Source organism: Ostrinia furnacalis, unplaced genomic scaffold, assembly GCF_004193835.3.
Source record: "Ostrinia furnacalis isolate ACB-3 unplaced genomic scaffold, ASM419383v2 OfSCF1580, whole genome shotgun sequence".
NCBI lineage: Eukaryota > Metazoa > Arthropoda > Insecta > Lepidoptera > Crambidae > Ostrinia > Ostrinia furnacalis.
This window is the reverse complement of record NW_021131819.1, coordinates 881-21,473: the sequence shown is the minus strand read 5'-3', so window position 1 is coordinate 21,473 and position 20,593 is coordinate 881. Positions and strand designations below refer to the sequence as shown.

General features: G+C 39.8%; 1 protein-coding gene across 1 annotated transcript; it reads right to left on the bottom strand.

Moving 5' to 3' along the window:
• Positions 1-5,134: 5,134 nt before the first annotated feature.
• On the bottom strand, positions 5,135-19,801 carry LOC114353059 (titin homolog; the record flags this gene model as incomplete). Its single annotated transcript, XM_028304878.1, has 13 exons — positions 5,135-6,344; positions 7,027-7,108; positions 7,214-10,873; positions 11,063-11,138; positions 11,772-11,875; positions 12,745-12,862; positions 13,551-13,643; positions 15,257-15,385; positions 16,384-16,510; positions 16,730-16,792; positions 17,863-18,014; positions 19,183-19,377; positions 19,679-19,801. Coding segments are annotated over 13 exons (4,950 nt in total), but the record flags the coding sequence as incomplete, so codon positions are not given.
• Between the last annotated feature and the right edge of the window lie 792 nt (positions 19,802-20,593).

Genomic DNA, 20,593 nt, shown 5'->3' with positions numbered 1-20,593 from the left:
GGTTCCAGGGGCTAGTTGTATTAAGAAGGGTGGAAACAGTGCGCTTTGCAGTCCTGGAGATTTTAAAATAGTGACGGAGTTGACATTAAATCCCTTAGTCTTCAGTTCCTGTGAGATGTCATCGGAAAGGCTAGCTGGAAGCCCTCGTATGACCACCTTAGGTACTTTTTCATCATTTCTGGAGTAAGTAAGGAACGCTATGTTCTCCTCTCGAAGTCCGTCTTTGATGGCCTGGTGAGCTGTTGGTGTGTAACATATAACGGCCACTTTGTTTCTTCCTCTGTAATGCAAGTGAAAGCGGTTGGCAAATTTCTTTACCATGTCCTGTAGGTTGGCATGTGTCCAATTTTCATGAAGTTCTAATATAATGGGGGGGATACGTGCAGCCCGCTTTCCTCCCGGTGCAGTGATACTGGCAGCTTCAGATGGTTCACTATCGTGCTCTAGCGTAAGGTCTTGAAATCTGTTGAAAGTGGGTACTTCGCGTGGCCTGCCATTCTGGTCTGAGTTTTGTATGATTGCAGTACGCTTGGCGGTTCGCCATTCCTGATCATCTGTAGGCCTTTTGGAGTTGAGGCTGCTGCTTGACGAGGATCTTGTGAGATATTTGTCCATCGTGTTGTGTGTGTACGATAAAAGGATAATTTATCGATACACGAATTGTCGAGTGCGGTACATCACTATTTGTTAGTAAGATTCTGAGTAAAACTGTATAAATAACTCATTTTCGGTATTTTGTCCTTTACGACCTTTGAGCCCAGAGGTATCGATATTATTATGCTCTCTGTGGGCAATTAAAGTAAATATTATAAGTAATAGGTATTATCTAAGGAAAGTTATTGTGTAAAGACTGCTGTACCCAACAGTGTGTGCATAGTACCTAAGTTACGTGGATTAGTTTTTAAGTTTCCTAATGTAAATTCAGGATCTTCTTCCTTTTCTTAACAAAATTTGCACATGATAATAACACTTATTTAAAAGTTGTATAAATAATAATAATTGTTTCGAAAATTAATAGTAATGATTTTAGAATATATCTTTATTAAGACGGGAATACCAGGCCGAATGTAATGATTTTATTATCTTTATGAGACGTGAATGCCAGGAGGCATCACGGTGACGGATGGCCGAATGTAATGATTTTAGAATTAATATTGTATTTTATACGATTATTAGTTGCTTATAAATAGTTATTGTAATAATTTTGGTAGAATTTAAAAACCCATTATTAAAATTAAATACTTTACTTGATTACTTCCTGGACATTGTTGCAGATATTAGAATGGTTTTAGAATTTATTCTGTATTATATTCAATTACATATTTCATGTTTATTATTTAATGTAATTATTTTAGAATTTTTATTGTATACAATTTAGTAATTTAGAAATGAATTGTTATTTAAGTATTGATTTTGACTACTTCCGGGGCATGCTGTCGATAAATCGTTTCGAGCCGGTTGACTTTACCGAATGGAAGGGGAAGTTGCCTTATCGCGGGCATGCCGCCGGACAGGGAGTTCGATTGGAGCATTCAAAGCAAGAAGTACTAACTTTAAGGTGTTATAATGTTGGAAATGTATAAATTAGTATCTTGAATAAATAAGTAATTGATCTACAAGTAACTTTTCTTTATACTTCTGTCTGAGGTAATATTTGAATCTCACGAAATAAAAAGGAGGTTAATGNAGTAAGAAGCAAGCGGTGTTCGGTTTAAAGCGCGTGCAGGCGTGCGCGTCCAACTACCGCCGAACCTAACGACGAGTGCGCGAGTACGTTACTTACTAAAAAGCAATAAATAGAGTGAACGTAGACTCTATGAATAAATTAACAAAATGTTCAACTCACCATCTCCATAATATATACTTTGGCATCACAGTACTACCAGATTTCAAATTATTTGCTTTTCGTTACTTTTACTTACCACTAATAGGCATTACATTTATAATTTGCAGTACTTAAAAAGTATATAATTTATTCAACAAAAATTATATAAACATTGAATATACAATGTTAGTGAATATATTTTATATGACTGACCTCCAAAAAATGAACTGTGATCAACTTACACCCTATTAATGATCTAACAAATTTATAAAATTTAAAACTCTTAACGTACATGTATATGAATATAAAAAAATGCACTTTTTAAAATATAACTCCAATCACACCGAAATTACTTAGGTACATTATTTAATCAAACAGTCATATTTTGTATTGTAACTTATTTGAAACATGGCGTAAAACTTGAAATAATTGCGATACCTAGTAAATATGTAATACGTAATATAGAGCCTTTAAGAAACGATACCCATTGGCGCAGACTGTTAAGATATAGTCTACCTTTTATATAATATAGTATATAACTGGTGTAGATTCTACATAACATCTGTTAAACATCAATAATAATGATGGACAAAAAATGGTCTTCCCTATACCAATCTACAATATTTACCGTAAAATCAAGTCCATATAACAGTTGTGTATTTTTAACTTTTTCATTATTTGTTTTAGCAGTTGACCTGGTTTTTTGTTCACCAGTATATTAAGATCAAATGTGTATCATTTCTTAAAGGGTAAACGTACATAGATTGGTGCAGATAGGATTATTATAGTGTGATGTAATGCGACAAGAACATCAGATTATAAGGTTACAAACCTAGACCCTAACCTAATAGACATTTTCCTGAAACCGCCCATTACAATCCTGAAGTGACAAAGATCCAAATTGCCTATTTAATTTTAAGCCTTTAGCGGGAAAAAGGCCCTTTTTTCATTGTTTTTGGACCATAAAAAAATTAAAAATATGGTGGGAACTATATTCCCTCCCAAATTATTAGGTAATGTTCGGACCGAAAACATACATTCTTCCATTTATTAAGCCTTTGAAGACTACAAAGCACCTCTAATCTTCTATGCTATTAATATGAAAAATAAAAAGGATTTTTGGGTTCATACAAAGTGGCCTAGAAAAACGAATTTCTCATCACAATTTTTACTTGCATTCTTAATATGGATATTATGAACTTTAATATCAAATTAGGTGGGCTATTTTATATAAGATTAAACAAACGAATCGATAGTAGTAACTAAGAGCTATGAAAAGACGTCAGCGTAATAATATTAGTAGAACTATCGTATATCTTTAATTAATTAGTAATTTATGAAAGTTTTTTAAACTTACTTTAGTCACCTATGGTAACAGCATAATATTTCCTACTGTTTAATTTTGTAATTCTTTAAATTGAGGCATTATTTTAATCACAAATCAGATACAGGGTGAAATTAAGATTATTACATAATCAAAAATTTGACATTCAGTTTAGTGAACGATCTCTCAACGAATCTGATTCCTTATTTATTTACTCGAAGTTTATCGCAATCGATGTCAGTTTAAATTTTACATTTCTGTGGTACCTAATAAAATCACTGGTATCTGCCTTAATGAGCCAAGGATGGATATAATACAATATTAAAAGCAATCGAATTTGATCACTGGTTGCTCATACTTCGCTATTCTACGTACATTTCGGTAAATCCAGCCATATTTGTAAAGACCCTACTTTTGTAGTAGACTTTAATGGCACTGGCGACCTACAAAAAGTTCTAAACTTACAACCCGGTCGAATTAACTGCGCACCTGACCTGGCAGCCGTGACGTCACATCGACGCTCTGTTACGGACGGGGCAAACTCGGGTAAGCAGTGTTGCCAGTCGGGTCTTGTCAGAAATTACCAGAAATATAAAAAAAAAGTAACCTTTTTGAATAAGAAGTAACCATAGAGAAAAGTAANATTGTGTAAGGTTGTTCATGGATGGAAAATGAATACAATTGATCATCAATCGTTTACCTAAATTCGAAATTTTGACCATTCCATGAAGACCGAAAAGTGACCGGTCGTATAAAAACGTTTCTTGGATTTGCGTTTTATTATCGAAAAACATTCGCTAAAACTAATTTTTTTTTTAACAAAAAATAAATCAAATTCATGTTTAAATGCAGTTTATGACATAATTTTTAAATTGTCACTATTAATATTTTTTACTGAATAACCTGTAAAAGTTAATTCTACAATTATTTCTGAAAAATCACCTAAAAGTAACCTTTTCATTAGTGTAACCTAAAAGTAACCAATGCAGTTCAAAAGTAACCTAAAAGATTACAAAAGTAACCTTCTGGCAACACTGCGGGTAAGTGCGAGAGAGTCGCATTCCAACGAGGTGCGCAGTTTCCTCGATCGGATTGTAAGTTACAGGTAATTTTGAACAAAGGTAACAAACAGGCAATTCTTCGTATGTTATTCGAACTGTACTTGTCTAGGCTACCTACGTGAACAACGTTACGGTTACTGCTATAACTAAGAAATGGCGTCAGGACCTTCGATGAACTTCCCTTCATCAGTTACGCCGGAGCTTCTTGAAGAAACTGAAATTATTATAATACAACATTATTGAATATGAAATATTATTACAATATAGGAACGATAAAAATGTTACTTTTACAGCCGTACTCGCAACAAATATTTAGTTGTAAAATTATTATTTTTTTCACGACTCATTACGAGGATCGTAAGTAATGTAACTTTATTTTGAGTCAAGGCTGTAAGAATTTGTGATTAAAATATTCTTTCTTTATTTAAAATTGCAAGCTTAAAATGCTTTATGGTATTGGCATTACACTTAACAAGCTAAAGTGCAGTGAAAAATGACGAAAAACTTTACAAAAAATATGCAACAAAAAGAAAATGAGGCAAAGTAACTTACCCAAAGTGTGAAAAAAACGTGCGTGCGATGTGTCGCAAACAGTGATAGTTGAAAATGAATTGTAATAATATAGTGTTTGTTAATTTGATGTGTCCTTGCAAAATGCAAAATTCGCCTTTATTTTAGGCATAATAAAGAAATTATCGAGCTACTATAATAAACAATGGATATTATAATAATAGGATGTGTGCATTTACAGTGAATTTGTCCATTTCTTTCGTAAAAATATGACTTTTATTTTTATGTTACTGAAAGTAAATATTTAGGTATATCAAGATTTTTTTACAGAAACTACCTTTATCAGCTAGTGAATTTTATATAAACCGTTTTAAAATAAGGTATAATAAAGGGAAAAGTATCATACACGAGTTATAAATAGTAAATATTTATTCTTTCGATAGTGTATTTAACATCAAAATACAAGAAAGTCGCTTTGTGACATCAACAGCATTCCAAGCACTATTTGTAATAATTTATTCCACATAAAATTAAAAATAGTGTTTGTAATCTTTATTACAGAAAATAAATAAACTAGCAGATCTATTCTAGTAGTCAGGACTACTGTAGGTACATAGGATATCCGTTAACATCTACCTACGAAGCGTTGCAACATGCTTACATTTAATATATTTTGATCTAAGCAGACAAATGTTTGTACAAAGCAATGTAAACTTTATAAATGAAACACAATTAAAATACAATAAATTATGCAACATAAATCACCAATAAATGGCATCTAATTTGTAAAAACACTTAATTAAAATAAAATATAAAATGCAAAAAATCTGATTCGGTGTCACTAAAATTGCGTTAAAATTCTACAAAAATGATTTGTAATATAAATGTCAACATTATTAATAGATCTCGTCAAAATATAAAAATAATATCAGTTACAGGCAAGATTACAACTTATAAGAAAGACGTTAACCGACGTTAAACATTTGTGATAAATTATTAAACGTTTGTTAAAATTTAAGATTAACCATCGTTCGTTTTCGAAGTTAATAACTAGACATTGTAATTTAATGATTTCTTTGAAATCGAAAGTTAAGACATTCAAATTTGACACAGTGAAATACTTAAATAAGCGTTGAGTAACGCTTAGTACGGGTCTGACTAAAATCCGATTGGATATACAGATACTTCTTTAGATCAAAAATCACTGGAACTTAACATGTACAGTGCTCCTAAGTAAGTGCGCACGGAATAATCGTTTCATTGTACTACCCATTAAATGAAAATAATGTCAATTAGTGTCATTCATGAATTTCATAATGTCAGACACCTTACCTCTCTTTGTGGTGCAAGTGAGTGGCAAAGAGTATGTAGGTAGTTATTTTCATTAAAACATGATAATCTCTCGATTATTTTAGTGATTCATCACATTTGATGAACTCTACATTGTCGAATTTTACTTTGTGGTAAAAAACCGCAACAAAATACATCGATAGACATTGAAACCACCATTCCGTAGTAAAGCTTCGTAACAATAAATAAATACAAGTACAACTAGACAACTATATCATACATCGGTCGGGAGCGTTCGTTCGGCGTCTATTTCTTCCGCTTTAGCTTCGGGATTCTGAAATGCGTGCGAGTGGAGTTAAGGGCAGGCATTAGTTTACAAATGGCGCGATACAGGAGTTTTATCCAATAAAAAATGGAGTCTATTGATTGTAGTCTATGGTTCAAAGATGCTTATGCACGTTTTCACTATCAATCCCTAATTTTTAAGTGACCCCTAATGAAAACAAAATGCATTTTAGGTGTTACCATAGGGGTCACTTAAAAAATTGAGATTGAAGGTGAAATCGAGCATTAATCTTTTACAATTATTCTGTTCTGTCATAAAACATTGTAGTCTTATTGAGAGCTAACAAATTGTTAGTGTAATTAAAATAGGACTATAAAAAACTGAAAGTACTCCTGGTAAACGCCTATCAAAATATGAAAACTGTGAAACCAAAAAATATGAAGTTTTTAAAACTTTTTATATATAATAAAACAATATTTCTTAAATTAACTAAGCAGTTTTACGAAATCAAAATTGTGGTTTCGCAGCTCTAAAATAATGGAAATTACAGTGAAAAGTCGATTGTGTATAAAATTGAATGAATAGTTCACTTGATATTTGACATTCGTTTTTGTGATTTAGTTCTGTGCTAGAACTGGCGTGCCGTTATTTACATTTGTACAAAATCGTGACATATGATTTTTATATGAATTATGTGTGTATTGTGTATGAATTTGCAAAAATATCTTACCCAGATCCCTTTTTGTGTGGCGATGGCGAGGATTGTGATTTTTCCGATTCCAATAATTTGGTGCTTGAATCTTTCATGAATCCTGAAAAGATACATTTTAGCTTACCATTTAGCTGCAACACACTAAATACAGGCTATATTCTAGCAACACCAAGGGGTAATTAAAAAGCGTTATGGTAAAATTTACCTTTCCCTGAGGACCCGAAGACTGAGTTGCCCAAATCGTTGAGACTGCTCGTGAATTTGTCGGCCTCAGTCGCCACCGCGTCGACGACGGCTTGCTCCGTCTCTTTCGCGCCAGCTATCGCGCTCTCGCTCGCGTCGCCGAGCCTCGCTTTGCCATCTTCGACTAAGCCCTTCGCCGAGCCCTTGACATCTTCCAGTTTGTTATCAGCCGACACTTGGAAGCCTTCGAAAGAGTGTTTGGCGTCTCCGAACACACCCTTGGTTCCGTCTTCGAATTCCTGGATCGACCCTTGTGCTCCGGTTGCGAATTCTTTTACGGAGTCGTCGAGACTGTCAAAGGTGTTGCCAGCGGAGCTTTGGAAGCTGTGAAGCGTGTCCTGTGCGGAGCCGGCCAGGCTGTGGGAATCGTCCCTGAAGTCCGCGAAGGTATCGCGCGTCGAACTCTGCAAGTCCTCCCAGGTGTCTCTCGCGTCGCTCACTCTGTCCTTAGCCGAACTTTCGATCTTATCGAAAGAACTTAAGGTCGAATCTTGTGCGTGATCGAACGCTTGCTTCGACGACCTCTGCAGATCGTTCGCTTTGTCACTTGCAGCCTTTTGAATGTTCTCAAATTGCTCTTTCCCACACACTTTGACGGCGTCTATTTTGTCTGCGACGTTGGACTGGATTTCTGATTTCTTCTCTGCGGCAGCGTTGATGGCGTCTTCTGCGGACTTTTTGATTTGTTCGGTCGTTAATTCAGCCTCTTGTCGTATCCTATCCAATTCTGATTGCGCGGCGTTTTGTACTTCGTCTTTCTTATTACTCAGACCTTGTTGAATTTCATCCTTTTTGCTTTCAACAGCGCTACCTATTTCATGTGTTTTGTTTAGTAGAGAACTCTTTACATCACCCGCTTTGGCTTCTAAATGTTCCTTGGTGTCGTGTAATGTGTTCGCTAAGTTTTCTTCTGTGTCATGGATCGCTTTGCCGGTTTCATGCGTTTTTTTCTGTACAAAATCGTGAACATTATCTTTTGTATCTTTTAATATGCCCTTTGCACTTTCTGCTTTCTCATGGAAGGCATCTTTAGTGCCATCTATCGCATTTCCTAATTCGAATGTTTTGTCTTCAGCAAACTTTACAGCTTGACCCTTCTTATCGTTTATAGCAGCTCCAATTTCATCGGTCTTATTGACAAATGCATTCTCAATTTGGTCCTTCTTATTACCAAGTACTTGTTTTCCTTCATCAACTTTATCAAACATAGATTCTTTCTCATATTGTAAGAAATCAATTACTTGACTTTTCTTTTCTTGGAAAGCTTTTTTCGCCTCATCAGCTTTGTCTTGGGCAGCTGATGCAATTTTATCCTTTTTCTTTTGCGCAGCAGTCTCAATTTCATGTGCTTTATCCAAAGCAGCATCTTTAGTGCTCTGTAGTGCGTTCTTCGCTTCATCTGCTTTGTCTTGGGCAGCTGATGCAATTTCATCTTTTTTCTTTTGCGCAGCAGTCTCAATTTCATGTGCTTTATCCAAAGCAGCATCTTTAGTGCTCTGTAGCGCGTTCTTCGCTTCATTTGCTTTGTCATGTGCAGCTGTTACTATCTCATCTTTCTTGCTTTGAAGCGAAGACTCAAATTCGTGTGCCTTGTCAACCGCTGCGTTTTTGATGTCTTGAAGCGCATTCTTGGCTTGATCTGCTTTATCATGAGCAGCTGCTACAATTTCATCTTTCTTGCTCTGAAGTGTAGACTCGATTTCGTGTGCCTTGTCGACCGCAGCGTTTTTGGTATCTTCGAGCGCGTTCTTGGCTTCATCTGCTTTGTCATGAGCAGCTATTACAATTTCATCTTTCTTGCTCTGTAGTGAAGATTCGATTTCGTGTGCCTTGTCTACCGCTGCGTTTTTGGAGTCTTGAAGAGCATTCTTTGCTTCATCTGCTCTACTTTTTACAGCATCAGCAATTTCATCTTTCTTATCATTGACGGCATCTTTCATTTCATGTGCCTTATTTTCAACGGCTTGTTTAGACGCCTCAGCAGCTTTCTTCGCTTCTTCTGCCTTCGCGTGAACAGCATCTGAAACCTCATCCTTCTTCTTTTCAATTGTACTCTCAATGTCTTGTGTTTTATCTTGGATAGCTTTCTTGGTTTCTTCCTTTTTGTTTTGTACAATTTCTTTAATTTCACCAACTTTGTCTGTGACATTTTCGGCGTCTTGTTTGATTTCGGCTTGTTTTTTTGACACACTTTCTTCGATCTCGTCTTTTTTAGCTGCAGCTTCTTCTGCGAGGTCGTTAGCTGCCTGTTTTCCTTTCGCAATTTTTTCCTTGACTCCCTCTTCAATCTTATCTTTCTCTCCAAATATGTTACTCACAAAACCAGTAAAGAAGTTCTTTCCTTCCTTAGACTTCTTTTTGCCTTCCTTTTTGGCTTTTCCTTTAGTTTTTTCAACTGTTTCAACAACATTGTCGGCTGTTTCTTTGAGATCTGACTTTAAGTCTTTAGCTTTTTGGTTTATATTTTCTTTGACCTCGTGGACGGATTCGACAACAGCATTCGAACCTTCCTGGGCTTTGTTTTTAACATTTTCTTCGGCATCTTTAGCTTTTTGCTTGAGATCGTTGGCGGAATCTTTGACGAATTCACCAGTTTTGAGTCTGAGTTGTTCGGCTCTTTCTCTAGCAGCAAAGTCCATTTCGTTGGCTTTACTTCTTAGCTCATCCTTAGCACTGCTAGCGTTGTTTGATAAGAAGCCAAATGCGTCGTTACCTGAAGACTTAATATTGTCGAATCCAGACGCAATGTCTTCTTTGACGTCAGAAGCTTCAGCACTGAAATCATCTCTTAACTTATCTGCAGATTTAGATAAATCATCTAATTTATTGTTAGCTTCCTTTTCAGCATCGCGAATCTTATCCTGCACTCCAGATTTAACTTCATCTTCTTTAATTATCAAGTCACCTTTGATATTTTCGAATCCTTGAGTCAGATCGTCCTTGATATCATTGGATTTCTGTTTGATAAGTTCCTTTTCTTCCTCGATTTTGTCCAGACCTTCGTGTAGATCACTGTGTAGCCTGTCTCCTGCTTCGTTTAACTTTTCGTGCGCTGTGAAGTTAACGTGTTCGACGATGTCAACCGCGTTGGAGGTTTCGTCGTGGCTGTGTTTGTATTTGCCGTCGCAACATTTCGGGAATTGGAATGGATCTTGTACTTTCTGACGTAGAGGCGTGTCGACCGGTTGCATATTGGCGTACTGGTCATATAGCTCCGCAGTTACCTCACTTAGAGGCTTGTCTACTTCGTCCACAACTAGTTTGGTGCTGTAAACTTGGCTCTGTAAGTCTTCGTCCTCTTTCTGATGAGGCTTTGAGTGGAGATCCCTGAACATATCATCAACTTTGCCTAGAAGCTCCTCGTTGATGATTCTGGGGGCTGGCTTAGGCGGGCTCTTTTCTTTGGATTCTCTGGGCTTGGGTTTGGGCGATGATTCTTTTTCTTCATCTTTTTCGTCGCTATGACTGAACACATTCTTGACTTTGTCTGTGATGCCACTGAGGAAGCCTCCTTCCGGCTTCTTCTTGCCTTTCTCTAGCGTGTTCATTGGAGTTTTGTCTTCGTCTGAATCGAAGGTGGCTTTCACTTTGTTAGAATCCACGTGCAACGCGTCTCCGTTGACTGAAATGGAAGAATTTATTGTGGGTATTTGAAACAGGTTGTGAGAATGAGCTTGGCAGAAACACAAATCGGTGTATTGGGACACAGAACACAGGATAAATATTAGTGTATGGATTTAGCACAAATACATCGGGAGAAGGGTTATTGTTTAATTTTCAATCAAACTTTGTTTCAATTAGTTTGTCTTACCTTGAGGTTTGCTGTCTTTGTCGTTTGTATCTTTTGTCTCAGTATATTTTACGCCACCATTGGAGATAATTTTATCCTGAAAATAAATATTCTATTTAGTCTTTAAATTTTTATTCAAACGAACGAAAAGTTTTTCTTAAAATTAGAAAAAACCTGTGGAAACACTAAAACAAACAGTATCTGGTTAAAAAAGTAGTAAGTATTACTAAAGTTTTTAAGGACAGATGGGGGAAGGGGACTGACTTCATTTCTTTTATAATATCTGTTTTGCGTGGTGCACAGTAAGACGTATTATTGTGCACCACCAGTTATATGACAGTAATATAAACATCTACACTGGACCGTAAAAAAAAGTGTTAAAAAATCTCCAATATCTTCAAAAGTACCTAACCTAGCTTTTATGAAATAAAAGCGTAATTAATGCGTTTTTTTCTTAATAAAAATAATATTAAATATATAAAAATGCGTAGTTTTTCCACTATGTTTTGTTTCATAAAGCTCAATTCCTTATATTGCAATCGCGACTGTGCGACGGGCGCCCGCAGTGAGTGTGCGAGCGCGACAGTAACATAATTATGCGCGAGCGATAAGGATGGGTAGCTTGGGGTCATTGGACGAAATTCTATGTGCTCGGCGACCGGACTTTAGGTAGGTACTTTTTAAGATATAGAAGATTTCCTTGCGGTACAGTAACTATCAGGCTACTTACGTGTCCGTTGAAGTGCGCAGGAACATCGGGCACAGAGACGGGCCCGAGGCTGGGGTGCTCGCCGCCCCAGTGGAAGCTCAGCTCGTCTTTTAGCGCGTCGAAGCCTAAGGAAACATATTTGTATACATATAGCTACTGCTACAAAATAGTTACGAAACGACGAAGTGTTTTAATCTTATTTATTAAGGTATTTGTTTTTTTATTTATTTATTTATAGAAACCAACAGCGATACATTGAAAATGTTGGTATACCAAAAACATTACAAACAAAATATTTATACAGGGTATTAGGTAAATGGGTATATGAGCCGACACTAGCCCATGTTAACATGGGCATATAAATGGTATGGTGAAGTCAGAAATTTGATATCATCATTTTAATTTTTTTAATCTTCATACAAAATAAATTTTATAAAATCCGATTTGTATGAAAAATGAAATAATTAAAATGAAGATATCAAATTTATGACTTCACCATACCATTTATATGACCATGTTAACATGGGCTAGTGTCGGCTCATATACCCATTTACCTAACACCCTGTATAAGAATCTTTTCATTGTAATAGACATTTATTGTTTCATAAGCACTTTTCCAACCTTTGACAAGAGAGTTACTAATTATTAAATATTTTGGCGCTCCAGTACTGCAGATGCAAGATCCCGTGAAAAAAAAAATACGAGTTTAAGCCTGCAGTTGAACTCTTAGATCTCGCCTCTATCTGCAATACTTCGTCGCAGCGAAAATAGCTGTCAAAGATAATTTACAGCAAAAAATGGTCACTACGAAACATTTGCTAAGACACCGACCAGCAGTCATTCTACTCTATAATGCTGGGGGTCGCCCATTCTTATATGTGCCAAAAGTAACAGAACATGCTTTTCGTTTCGCTTCGTATCTAGCTCTACTCGCTTCTCGTACATCTTCGGCGATAGGACAAATACCTCATTTACACGTTTTATGACGTCATACCTGACTGGTCGAGGTTGAGGTAGTCGACCTGGCTCTTCCCGGCCCGCGGCGCGATCCTGTCGGGTAGTTCGACGTCCAGCACACAGGCTGGTGTCTGTGACTGTTCGCCTTTGGGCACCTAACAAAATATAATCAAGTTTATTATGAGCCATTTGCTCAAAAAATCCCTGTTAAAATAGTAAATAAAGTATATGAATAACCTTTGATTTCACATCTCGGTAGTCATAGTTATTTATTCCATAAACATATCCGGTAATCCGGCAAGAAAGACATCGATGATCAAAGTCAAAGTCAAAATTTCTTTATTTGTTTAGACTAATAAATAGTTCTTACAAATCGTCATTTTGCTCTTAAGGAGCCTCTACATGTCTCATAATCTTTTTACCCTACCAGCGCTTCGAGACCAACATTTGGCAAGTGCTGAGAAGAAGCGCCGCCACAAACTCAGTCACCACTGTCTGCCGGTTAATATAAATAAATAGAAATAGCAGTAGTAGGTACATTCGATTCAGGAGCAGTTCACTGAATTTACCATGCATTATTGTATAGTGTATCTTATAAGAATGGGTATACAAAATTGCGTGGTATATTAAACAAGGTAGTGTGATGTGATCAGCAACATTTATACATAACATAGGATAGAGTTCTATGTAAGGCAAGGCAACTATCTAAAATTTTAAGGAAGTGATCGATTCCTAGTAATAAAATCCCTTAAGTTGTGTCATTTTAATGTTTTAATTCTTTTATTTGACAGTTATTTTGATTGCAAAGAGTGAAACTGACTTTAAGAACATTAAGAAATTTACCTTAGGTTCGTTCATGAAATAAATCCTTCCAGATGGGCTCTCTTCGTGGTGTTTCACGCGTACCGTGAACTCGACTCGGTTATCTTTGAATGCCTGAAATTAAATCAATATAATATTAATTTAGTAATCACGTATGCATGTGGGGGTAATGATTCGATTCACTTGCCGCAGTATCTCAAGAATAAAGTTTTTCTTTCACCAGTGTGTCGTCATTCCTGGTAACCGTTATGTCTTGCCGAACGGAGATATGGTCGCTAAGTATGGGCCTCAAGGTTACCCAAAGGGCGATAGAGCGTCGTGCTATTCCCTTTGTGAGTTTCCTTACGACATCGAATCAGAAATGAGAATATCCTTAGAAGAACCACATAATAACCGATATAGTCCGCACAGTTACCAAACTTAAGTGGCAGTGTGCGGGACACATAGCTTGTATATTTAATGACTATTGGGGCAGAAAAGTTCTCAAGTGGCGACCAGGGTCGAATGATGATCTGAAGATCTGATAAAAGTCATGGGAAGGACCTGGATACGGGCAGCGCAGAACCAGTCTTTCTGGATATCCTTGGAAAGCTTTCGTGCAGTGGATATCCTTGGCTGCAATGATGATGATGATGAAGGGACGCCTTTCCTCGAAGTTGAGCATGGGCTGGCTGCCGGACTTGGTGACTTGGAGGGAGGGTCTTATCCATCAGTGGATGTCCTTTGGGTACAGTGATGATGATGAAGATGATGAAGAAACGCCTTACCTCGAAGTTGAGCATGGACTGGCTACCGGAGGGAGGGTTTTAGGAGGGTCTCTTGACTACGATTATGATAATGATGATGAAGGGACATCTTACCTCGAAGTTGAGCATGGGCTGGCTGCTGGACTTAGTGACTTGGGTGGAGAGTCTTATCCAGCAGTGGACGTCCTTTGGGTACAGTGATGATGATGATGTTGATGAAGGGACGCCTTACCTCGAAGTTGAGCATGGGTTGGCTGCCGGAGGGAGGGTTTTAGGAGGGTCTCTTGACTACGATGATGATAATGATGATGAAGGGACATCTTACCTCGAAGTTGAGCATGGGCTGGCTGCCGGACTTGGTGACTTGGAGGGAGGGTCTTATCTAGCAGTGGACGTCCTTTGGGTACAGTGATGATGATGATGATGAAGAGACGCCTTACCTCGAAGTTAAGCATGGACTGGCTACCGGAGGGAGGGTTTTAGGAGGGTCTCTTGGCTGTGATGATGATGATGGTGATGTTGATGAGCTCACCTCGAAGTTGAGCATGGGGTAGCTGCCAGGGGAATGGTTTTATCCAGCAGTGGACGTCTTTTTGGAAGCAATGATGATGATGATGAAGGGACGCCTTACCTCGAAGTTGAGCATGGGTTGGCTACCGGAGGGAGGGTTTTAGGAGGGTCTCTTGACTTGGTGATGATGATAATGGTGATGATGATGAGCTCACCTCGAAGTTGAGCATGGGCTGGCTGACTTGATAACGAGCACGACGGGCGCAGTATCGGTCGTTGTAGAACTCCTGGTCTAGTAGTGAAGGTCCTCTGGCTGATGATGACGAAGGGACGCCTCACTTCAAAGTTGAGCATGGGCTGGCTGCCGGAATTGGTGACAGATAGGAAGGGCGCAGGGTCGGTCGTTGTGGAACCTCTTGTCTGGCAGTGGTCGTCCTTTGGCTTCAACGATGATAATGATGATGAGCTCACCTCGAAGTTGAGCATGGGCTGGCTGCCCGACTTGGTGACGGGCACGAGGTTGCCGCTGAACTCCAGGAACACGGGCCGCGAGTCCAGCAGTCGCACCGCCGTCGACTGCGCCACCTCCGTGTAGTGCTCCTAAGCAATTAAAACTCATTTATTTTTTGAAAGTAGCGTTTTAAAAAACTCTTTACACGTCCCAGTATTAACCCTACCACTGCTTCGGGACAATAAATAAATATCCTTGGACATCCTTGGACATTTAACACTGCGCCGCTAGCCCCAAACTAAGTAAAGCTTGTACTATGGGTACTAGACAACGGATATAAACATACTTAAATACTTTTTTTTTTGTAAATACATACTTACATAGAAAACACCCAGTCCCATCACAGAAATTAAAATTCATCATTTCAATTTCTGCCCGGCCGGGAATCGAACCCGGGACCTCTCGGTATAGTAGTCCGTTTTGAACCACTACACCAAACGGCCGACCAAATGGGCCAGTGCTGAGAAGAAGCAGCGCAAGAAACTCGGTCGCTATTACACATGACATAAGAAACAATTACTCAACAGAAAATTTTCCAATATTTCAAGCAATCCAATCCCAATAGAGAATAAGTTTAATGATCACATATAAACCCAATTTAAGGTTATATCTTTAAAAAAAGTTCTAGACTATAGAAATAAGCTTAGGCGCCAATGAGGGCTATCGTTTTTATACTTAACAGTTGGCACCCCTGGCGATTGACAGGACCTTACTCTACAGTGGCGTCATCTTGATTAGTGCAAATGCGATAGTCCTCCTACCACTTTAGCGCTCACCAGTTGGTGCTACTGTCTTCGCTACTAGCAAGTGACAGGACCTTACTCTACAGTGGCGCCAACTGGTGAGCGCTAAAACGATAGCCCTCATTAGACGACACTCGTTGTTTAAACAGAACTAGGTTCGAGACGAGACTACTCACACCACTCGTTCTCACCGCTGCAACTCCTATCTACAGCATGATCGTTAATAGAATCCGAACGGGAAAATAGTATTGGTCCCGAAATCAACCATAATAAAAATCATACAGACAAACTGACTTTCTCTTTTTTAAGTCGGTAATACTAGGAGGAGCACAAAAATTACATACCTGTTGCAATAGCGTGTCGTAGGCATATCTGTCAGTGATGTAAAGCACGAGTAGTCTTCCTTCCAGGGCGTCCAGGCGCTTGCCCAGGACCACGATCCGGACCTCGAACGGGACCAGTAACATGTCCCTGGGGAAAGAGGTGGGTTGTGAAGATATAGATTGAATAGTTTCATACTTTCAATTACGTATGACATTCGATTTATTGTTTTCTTTAAGCTTAATGAAGGCATTGCTCGGCATCTGGTAAACGAATAATACTCGTATATACTCAGGCACGATGAATTCAAAAGCAACGTAATATTATTTTTTTAAGTCTCAGTAAAAAAGAAAGAAATATTAGAATTACCTGTATAATTCGGTAGCCAATTTGGTCGCGTCGCTCACATTTTGGCAGTTCATCAGCCAGAATCTGAAATAATTTTAAAGTATTAGACGCCTTTCCTTATGTAGGTAAAGTCCGGTCGCCGAGCACACAGAATTTCATCCAATCACCCCAAGCTACCCATCCTTATCGCTCACGCGTAATTATATTGCTGTCGCGATCGTACAGTCACATTGGACGAAATTCTATCTGCTCGGCGACCGGACTTCATGTAGCATTCGATAAGAAAAGTGCGAAAATCAAGTTTCCTCCACTCTTTTGAAGAAGTGTCCATTTGCCTCAAGTAAATTAGAGAGGATCGTCCCCTTGCATTGAAGACTGAATTACCTGATATGGATCTTATGTTGTTGATATACAGGGTGGAAACGATAAGTGATCTCACTCGATTATTTCTAAACTATACAAGATATCGAAAAACTGGTTACTGATCCTGAAAGTGCTTTATGAGCTCTTTCAAACGGTACCAATAATAGGTTACAAAACAAACTGGAACTATCCGAAAATTCAATGTTTCCAGCTTCCATACATTTGGTAAAGTTCCACAATATTAAAAACTACACAAGTTATCGCAAAATTAGTTACTGATCCTTAAAGTGCTTCACGAGCTCTATCCAACGGTATCAACAATAGCTTACAGAATAAATTGGATCTATCCAAAAATTCAATGTTTCCATCTTCCACACATTTAGTACTATCACAGTCATGGCACTCATCTCTTGATAATAATTATAGCAAGTAAAGCTGAAAAGTAATGTTTTTCATAAATAATTTTAAATAAGATGCAAGTTACGAGTTTATTTAACCGACTTTTTAACTTTATTATTTAACAAAAAATAAATTACACTTCTAATATTGTGTAGTTGGCATACATTTAGTATGGAAGCTGGAAACATTAATTTTTCGGATAGTTCCAGTTTATTCTGTAACCTATTATTGGTACCGTTTGAATGAGCTCGTGAAGCACTTTAAGGATCAGTAACCAGTTTTTCGATATCTTGTGTAGTTTAAAAATTATCGAGTGAGATCACTTATCGTTTCCATCCTGTAGATGATAATTTATAGAATTTTTCTAGTTTCATGTCGCTTTTTGGTGGTACCTGGCGGAGACGGTGGTGGTGAATGAGGCACAGTCGTCGGTGATGGTGAGCGGCGTGGATCCGGTGACGTCCTCCCACACGGCGCGCGCTTGTCCTCCCATGATGGAGCATAAGAGTCGTAGTGATTGACCCTGCTTGTCTGCTGGCATGCCCTGCAGAAGAGAATTTTTTTTTTATTCTGTACTATCGCCAACAGTGTTAACTGCCCATTGAAAGTCATGTCATCTCGTTCTATCGCAAAGAATCGCCATTTGATTAGAGCGAGAGCAAAAACGGAAATGGATAGTTAACAGTGTGGGCGTGTGTACATTCTTAAGGCACTTAGCTTAGTTATTCTACCACCACTGCGGGTGTGTTAAATAAGCTATAGTCGAGCTGCTGGGAGTTCTAAACAGCGTTCGCTCCGCTACTATCCTCTTGGTCTGTGACTCTCTTCTCTGCTCCGCTATTGTTGTCTCTACTACGCATCTTCTCTGCTACGCTACAGTTATCTCTGCTTCGTTGTTCTTCTCGCCTCAACACTCCGCTACTTTCTGCAGCATGGCGAGGTAGCAGGCGGCTCCGCTAATGTCCTCTCTGCTCCGTTAGCGTTCTCTCCGCTCCTCTAGTATCCTCTCCGCTCCGCTACTGACCTGCGCTTGCGGCAGGGGCGCCGTGAGCGTGATGCTGCGATGGAACTTGCGGCGGCGTGGCTCGACAGTCAACACAGGCGAGACTGCAGCGTGACGTGGTAGCAGGCGGCTCCGCTAGCGTCCTCTCCGCTCCGCTAGCATCCTCTCCGCTCCGCTAGCTTCATCTCCGCTCCGCTACTGACCTGTGCTTGCGGCAGGGGCGCCGTGAGCGTGATACTGCGATGGAACTTGCGGCGGCGTGGCTCGACAGTCAGCACGGGCGAGACTGCAGCGTGACGTGGTAGCAGGCGGCTCCGCTAGCGTCCTCTCCGCTCCGCTACTGACCTGTGCTTGCGGCAGGGGCGCCGTGAGCGTGATGCTGCGATGAAACTTGTGGCGGCGCGGCTCGACAGTCAGCACGGGCGAGACTGCAGCATGACAAGGTAGTAAACAGCTCCGCTAGCGTCATCTCCGCTCCGCTAGAATCCTCTCCGCTCCGCCAGCGTCCTCTCCGCTCCACTACTGACCTGTGCTTGCGGCAGGGGCGCCGTGAGCGTGATGCTGCGATGGAACTTGCGGCGGCGTGGCTCGACAGTCAACACGGGCGAGACTGCAGCATGACGCGGTAGTAAGCAGCTCCGCTAGCGTCCTCTCCGCTCCGCCAGCATCCTCTCCGCTCCGCCAGCGTCCTCTCCGCTCCGCTACTGACCTGTGCTTGCGGCAGGGGCGCCGTAAGCGTGATGCTGCGATGGAACTTGCGGCGGCGTGGCTCGACAGTCAACACGGGCGAGACTGCAGCGTGACGTGGTAGCAGGCGGCGGGCGAGCGCTGGTGCGGCGCCGTGCGCTTGGAGTCCCACGCGGATGCGCTTCGTCAGAGCCGCCGGCGGGAACAGCGCTTGGACCTGCACAAAATAATGAAAAACACCGTGTTAATTTGTAAAATAACGCTTATGACGAAACTAAGTATTCACTACAATCATCATGAGGATAATTTTTCTCATTATGATCTTGTGGTAAACTGAGAAACTTAATTATGATTTTCCTCCTGCAGTAGAGACTGATGATCATGATAATGATAAAGTCAGGCTCCGTTTTCCATCTGTGGAAGTTGAAATCTGACAATAAATACCACCGTGAGGTGATAATGAAGTCACAGATGACGATGCGAGTGACAGCCTGAAGATGAGCTACAATGATGATTACCTGTGGTATATGGGCACTGGAGACGGTGCCTCCTTCAGGGCCGATGATGTGCACCTCCTGCCTGACTCTGGACACTACAGCGAGGTAGTGAGGGAAGTCACAGGTGACGATGCGAGTGTTAGCCTAAAGATGAGCTACAATGANAAAAGAAATACAAAAGTTACAGGACCTTGTTTGTAGCATACCAGACAAAGCGCCAATATTCCTGTTCACTACGTCCTCCCTGGTAGATGCGCGGGTCGCGCTGCTGCTCCTGCTCCATGCCCCCAGGGCCACCGGATCCACAGGAATGCGCCTCTCGGAATCCAGCAAAGGCAGCGCACGACACTCAGGGTCAGGGCGCGATAATGTAGTCGACGGTAGTACTACTGACGAAGACGTGGGAAGGTTACCCACCACATAACTATTCTGCCCGGTCAAACCAAAATTTTCACCAAGACATGGTCTTGTGATCCATCATGAAAACCACAAGAACCATCGCGTTGCTTACAAGATTTTCAAAAGTCGTCACGTACGAAGTTGATTCGACCTCCTGACTTCCGATTCCTCGCATCAAACGATAAGCTGGGATTCTATTAAAATAAAATTAAAACGCTTCAAAACTGATTCGGAAATTAACGAAATGACCGACCCGCTGTCAATCAAAATATTAACGGGTACTTTTTGCACTAATAATGCGGGTATTAATGCCACTGAGCTGGGATTAAACTCTAAGCAAAAACCCACACTCAGTCTTCATCGACTCCCACTCGAATCCCCCAACGCTGCTAATGAAAGCAAGAATCGACAAAATGACCAATACAAAACGTGCAATATTATTTATTACTAGGCTTGTTCTTACTTGGACACTGAACGGATCGCTCCGAACTAGTACAATCGGTCTAATGTAGTTAGTTCATTTTAGTAAACCGATTT